Consider the following 6,264-nt stretch of genomic DNA (forward strand, 5'->3'; position numbering starts at 1 on the left):
CCTTCAAGATCCCCAGGTGGTGGTCAGTGGGTCAGGATGTAGACTGAGGTGAGCTATTGAGAGGCATCCCAGAGGAAGGTCCACTCTCCCACAGCCAGAGCTACTCATTGTCTTCTTCTAGTGCTGAGCCCAACCATCTGGGCCTTCTCAGGCCCAGTGAGACTCAGGTGTTGCTAGAGTAAATGGTGGCTGAACTGCAGGTTCCTCCACCAACTACCAGAATTGGGAGCTGGCACCATCAGACCCCGCCACAGAGAAGGACACTCATGCCTGTTTCCATGTGTAAAACATTTATTTTCAGGAAATGTGTCTGTCTGCATGATGGGGGGGCGGGGAGGGCAATGTGGGGTATCTGCAACTGCCATAGTAACATCTGGTAGGATTAACTGGGTCACCAGAGCCACAGAATGAGGACTGAAAAGGCAGCAATAACTGTGAGGCTTGGGGCCACGTTGGGGGAAGATTTTGACAATAACTGTTTAGGTGAACACTTAGGTGCCCAATGTGCCGAAGTCTCAGTTAGTTTCTGGTCTCGAGCCAGATACCGTGTCTGAGGCAGACGTGAGAGAACAGAGCGGCAAGAACTGCCCAGCTGCTCATCCGGGAATTCATCCTCCAAGGGGCTTTGCCCCTTGCTTGTCTCCCGTACCTGGAGAAGGCAGTCAGTGGTCAGCAGCTCACACAACAGCCCCAACACACTTGCTCAGGCCCCTGACCTACTCCTTTGTCCAGCCCAGCATACCTGTTCCACCTGTCCAAAGACCCGCAGCAGGTTTCCACGAAGGACACCCTGGAGCTCTTCCTCACTCCAGCCACGACTCAGCAACTCTTCTATCAGAACTGGGTATGTGGACACGTCCTCCAGCCCCTGAGGGAACCTATATGGTTGTGAGCCAGTCAGCTGTGGAACCTCAGCCCTGTTCCTTGTTCATGACTCAAAACCACAGCCTTATGTGTCCAGGGACTACTGAATCCCAGCCCTTGTCTGACACGGGAAATGGATACTTGGAGAGAGTAAGTGATTCACCCCTGTTCTTCATCCTGCAGAAGGAAACTCCCAACCTCTTTGAATATTCATAAAAACTCATCGAATTATACTTTTTGGATCTATGCCTTTCATGGAATGCAAGGTTTTCCTCCATTTATAAAAAGAAGAAAAGCTTTTATTTATTTATTTTTCAGTTTATTTATATATTTTGAGAGAAAGAGAGAGAGCATGGACACAGAGAGAGGGACAGAAAGAGAGAGAGAGAGAGAGAGAGAGAGAGAATCCCAAGCAGTCCCCGCACCATCAGCCCAGAGCCCGATGCAGGGCTCAAACCCACAAAGAGTGAGATTGTGACTTGAGCTGAAATCAAGAGTAGAACGCTTAACTGTCTGAGCCACCCAGGCGCCCCTAGAAGGAAAGCTTTATAAGACCCAGCTGTAGGCAGAGGAGTTGGTCAGTCCACACCAGACCTTGCTAAGAGTCTGCTCAGAAGCAGTGGGTCAGCGGCACTTGGCTGGCTCAGTAGGAAGAGCATGTGACTTTTGATCTCGGGGTCATGAGTTTGAACCTCATATTGGGTATAGATATTACTTAAATAAATAAAACTTAAAAAAAAAAAGGCAGTGGGTCTGCTGGAACTAAGGGTGGGGCACTAAGGGTGGGCAGATCATGACCTAGGGGTGGGACCAATGTGTCACAGACAAACAGAAACACACTCTGTGTGTGAGAAGATGCCAGGTGGGCCTAAAGTCCATGAGGACCACAGTGTGGTGGGCATGGTGACTATCAAGGCCCTACTGTGGCACAGCTAGCCCCAGAGAAGCCCCAGAGAAGCACTTACCGTTTAGCCCCATCATAATCTCCACCAATCCCAATGAACTTGGATCCAATGACTTCCTTGATGTAGTCAAAGTGATCTGGGGGATGAAGGGTCAGCAGTGTGGGGCTTCTAGGACAGGGGTGAGGTGGGGACTGGTCTCTACTGATTCCCCTTCTTGCAGCCTGTAGGCTATGGAGGCCAATTCCTTCATGGCTTGGCACCCAGTGTGCCAACTTGAGGAGGTAGATTCCAGTTGGCTCTAGACTGGAATTTAGATTTGGAGTGGACCCCAGTTGGCCATTTCTCATTCAGGATTCACCTTGCCTCCAGTCTCCTTGAGAACCATGGGGGCCCCTTTCCATGGGTGTGGAGGATGAGAGATGGATAAAGAATATAATTGATAAAGACCAAAGAGACTTAAGGGGCTGCCCAATCCCTTGGCCAGAGGCAGGGGCAGGGAGCTTTATGAGCCCCTAGAGAAGCACAGATGGTTAGCACCTGGGCTCTATGTCTGACTGCCTCCTTTCTACCCATCAGTATTGTAGTATCAATTCTGTATCTTCAGTTCCACATGGCACCAAGATGCTTTATACTGTCCATCATTGAGTTTTTGGGCACTGTGTCTACGGCCAACAATGAGTCAGACCACTGGGGCTGTTCTGAGGCCCTCCCCCCAAGGCTTTGGGTCCAAATCAGAGCTATTCAGAGAGCCCAGGTAGGGCTTACCTGCCACAGTGGACACATTGGCTAACAGGTTGCACGGCAGCACCCCCGGTGACAAAGACACCATCACGATACCACCATTCTTCTTCTGCAGGGGTGGACAAATGGACACTCAGCTTGGCCCCCAGAGCAACCACCTGCCTCTAGGCTCCTGTGAGGAATGTGTTTAGCTCTGGTTTTGAAGTCAGAGGAGACTTCACCTTTCTACACTCTAGGATTATGTGAATGGAGGAGTCTCAGCTCTGGTTGGTGTGGAAATGTCTTGACCATGGGGGGCTTATAGAGTAGAGGAGTATTTACCACTTAGAACTCCCCACACCTGGGTTCAAGAATTCACGGGCTGTGGACTGTGGGTTTGTGAGGGCAGAAGATGTTCAGCCTAGGGTTTGAGGAAGTTGAGGGAACAGGGGTTCAGGTTCAAGGACTCCTGGTTTAAACCTTTTGTTTTAGGTTTGAGAGTCAGGGTAGTCTCTCACCAGGAGCTGCAGGATGTCATCAGGAATGTTCCTGGCATTCTTGCACACACCCCGGGCAGCTGAGTGGGAGAAGATCACAGGTGCCTGTGACACTTCCAAGGCTCGCCGTGCCACAGTGTCAGAGACGTGGGACAAATCTACCATCATGCCCAAGCGGTTCATTTCAACCACCACTTTCTGCAGAGACAGGTTAGGGAAAGGGCGTCAGGGGTGCACATGTGCGTGCATTTATCTGTAGGAACTGGTGGGGCATGCACATTCATGCGGGGCGGGGTATGGAATCAGGGTCCTCACCTCACCAAAGCTGGTCAGCCCGCTGACACTGCTATAGAAGGGATGGATGCCCTTAGATGAGCTCTCTGCCCTGCAGGATGGCCAGGAGACAGTCTGAATGGTGGCCATGACTTGGCCACAAGAGCCTACTGAACTCTCTATACCTGCAACCCCCTGGAGCAACAGTAGGGACCCAAGTTGGGCTGGGCCTGGCAGGAGGGAGTCCCTACTGGGATCCAGTTTTGCTTTGCAAACCCCTGCTCCCCCCGCCCCCCACTCCAGGGTCCGTGCCAGATCCCAGGGGTAAAGCTTGGTCTGAGCCCCAGTGTGATCTTGGGCAGATCGCTGCATCAGTGGGTGCATACCATCTGCACTGTGCTCACCAGGGTGTGTTGCAGGTGTGAGTGAGCGTCAGGTAGCGCACACCCAGCACATAGAACGTACGCAAGACGGAAAGGCTACTGTCCAGCGAGTGGCCACCCTCCACACCAATGAGGCAAGCCAACTTCCGGGTATTGTTCAGAGCTGGGGGCAGGTAGGTCAGATGATCACTTTCAGAGGCTGGGGTATCTCAATCAAATCCCCAACACCCCCCACCAGTCTACCTACCTTTAACTGAGGTCACAAGCTCCAACTCAGAATAGGAGGCACACATGCGGCGAATGAGGTCAATCTGCTCCAGGGTGAGGCGCACAGCATCCCTTTCCTGGGTCTGGCATGGGACGTAGGCTGACCAGAACTGGGGGAAGGCCAGGGGTTGGAGCTCCCTGGACTTCTCATAGCCTCCACAGCCCACACAGCAAATGGGGTCACATGTGATGCATTGCTTGTTTGGTGGTACTTGGATGCCCAGCAAACTGGTTCACTGCAACCCCTGTAGCCCCCAGCATCCATGTTGTAGAATTTTGGGGGGCCCTATGATAACTGAGTTTCCATGTGACTAACTCATGGTTTCTGGGGCCCCCACACTCCCTCTCAGCCATGCTGTGTGTCCCTGTGATACCTGGGCACCCACGAGACCGTCTCTAAGCCTGTCCAGGCTGGTCTGGCCATGGCTGAAATTGCGCAGATTAACATCCTGTAGCCTGTTGCCATAAAACTGCCTCAGGACAAGGGGCATGTCATTGTGGCTGGAGGGAGAGCAAGGCAAGGTCAAGTCAGGGGGAAATGCGTGGGCTCCTTAGACCTTGGGATTAGGCAGGACATGGGGCCAGCAATGCGGGGGGAGGATGTCCCCCACACCACACTGTCACAGACTATAGTAGGACCCCTCGAGGCCTAGCCTGCGGAGTTCCCACCAGGGAGGGAGTGGCAGAGGAAGGGAAAAGGCACCCACGGATGATGGGAGAGTGAATCCAGGGGGTGATGTGAAGGGGCTTCCTTAGGAGCCCTGCATGAGGACCTCTAGCCCTGCCACGGGGTCGGCTCAGTCTCCACCTGCCCCCACATCGCACTTACGCACCCGTCCACGAGAGGGAAGTCTCGCATCAGAGCCCGCGCGCGCTTCCGCAGACTTGGGGCCGGCGTGGTCGGGGCGCTGGGGGTTCCCTGAGCAGTCTGGGCGCGCGTTAAGGGCGGCGGCAGCGGCGGCAGCAGCGACAGCAGGAGCAGCAGACGCAGCAGAGGTCGCCGGCAGGGCCGGGAGGTACCATCGAGGCCCAGGGGCCGCATGTTGCACGAGCCGGACAGGTGGGCAGTGGCCGGTCTCGAGAGCCTGAGGGGGCGACAGGGGCAGAGGGCGACTATGGAGTCCCGACCGTCGACTCGGGTCACGCGGCGGTGCGGTCTCGCAAGGGGAGAACGGAGTCACAGGACCTCGGACCCAGCCGCGGAAAGCCGCGACGCGGAGCAGCTTGGCCGCCAGGCGAAGGCACGCCCTCCCCTCCCTCCGCCCCCCTGCCCCAGCCTACAGGGCTTCACCAGAGGGGCGGGCTTTCTGTTCTTACCCCTCACCCCACTCCCAGCAATCTGAGGGGCTGACCCAGGTTGCTCTGCCTCTAACCTTGTTCTCCAAGAGAGAAGGCGTGGGTTGCTCCTTTCAGAGTGTAGCCTTGGGCTTTGAGGCCTCTGTCATCAACATTATGTCCCCACCTGCCTGCATCCTGCACCGGCCACCCTGAGGACTGCACGCAAGTGTCTCTGGGCTCTCGGTTTCCTGGTGCTGAGCCATGTGGGGGTGGGGGTGGGAGGAGGAAGTCTCTGGAAATGAGGGGTTAACCTTGTGGACTTTGCATTCAGGAAGAGGCCCTCTGCCCCTGACCTCTCTCTCCCCTACTTTACTCCCTTGCCTTGCATGTCTGTCCCCTGGGGACTCCAGCCAGAACTGGGAACTGTCAGGGGTGCCCCTACCCCTGTCTTCCCCAATGTGTCTCAGGAAAGACCTCCCTCCTCAGGAAATGCTATTGCTCCCTACGGTCTGAATGGAGGGACTTTTGGGACGTGAACTGAGCAACCATCTGGGGGGTCAGGGACAGTTTACTGAACAGAGCAGGAACTCAGTAAGCTATTTGAGTGGAAGGAAATTAAGTCATTTTTAGGGCAGCATAGCACCCTATCCCCCATCCCAGCAACATTCCTCCCAGAGCTGCTGGCTGAGCTGTTGGCTAGGGTCCCTTCTACCTCAGTGTGGAAGCCCCATCTTCACTGAAGTCAGAGGTATGGGTCCTAAGGAAAGCCCTGGCATTTGGGTTCCTCTGAAGGCCCCACCTCCATTTTAGCCTCAGGCCTTCACCCTAGCTGCCTTCTCCAGGAACCACCTCCCTTCACACACCTCACAAATGGGGATGGCATCTTCTGGAAGCTCTGCCACTGAGAGGCTTCAGAGTTTCTGACCAAACTCCTTCATCCCCAGCCTCCCAAGGTTCTGCTGTGAACCTTGGCACCCCCTGGAGCTGCTTCACCTTTGGAACCTTTTCCAGGCGGCAGGAGTGACCAGCGCAGAGGTAGTGACCTAAGTCTGAGGACTAGAGACCTTAGAAACCATC

General features: G+C 54.8%; 1 protein-coding gene across 4 annotated transcripts; it reads right to left on the minus strand.

The window, feature by feature from the left end:
* Positions 1-273: 273 nt before the first annotated feature.
* Positions 274-5,369, minus strand: LOC124511419 (dipeptidase 2-like). 4 transcript variants are annotated; one of them, XM_047078622.1, is made up of 11 exons: positions 5,283-5,369; positions 4,743-4,994; positions 4,284-4,410; positions 3,890-4,019; positions 3,664-3,805; positions 3,302-3,371; positions 3,008-3,184; positions 2,535-2,619; positions 1,830-1,905; positions 743-878; positions 274-649 (listed from the first exon to the last, which is right to left on the minus strand). In XM_047078622.1, the coding sequence occupies exons 2-11, from the start codon at positions 4,949-4,951 to the stop codon at positions 392-394; spliced, it is 1,410 nt and encodes a 469-aa protein (XP_046934578.1). In that variant the 5' UTR covers positions 4,952-4,994; positions 5,283-5,369; the 3' UTR covers positions 274-391. The 4 variants fall into 4 exon arrangements, with proteins under 4 accessions (XP_046934578.1, XP_046934576.1, XP_046934580.1 ...); XM_047078620.1 differs by lacking the exon at positions 5,283-5,369 and having other exon boundaries at positions 4,743-5,031; XM_047078624.1 differs by lacking the exons at positions 4,284-4,410; positions 5,283-5,369 and having other exon boundaries at positions 4,743-5,151.
* Positions 5,370-6,264: the final 895 nt, after the last annotated feature.

Source organism: Lynx rufus, unplaced genomic scaffold (assembly GCF_022079265.1).
Source record: "Lynx rufus isolate CCGP_SWC_20201006 ecotype Redwood Valley unplaced genomic scaffold, mLynRuf1.p SCAF_16, whole genome shotgun sequence".
Taxonomy (NCBI): Eukaryota; Metazoa; Chordata; class Mammalia; order Carnivora; family Felidae; genus Lynx; species Lynx rufus.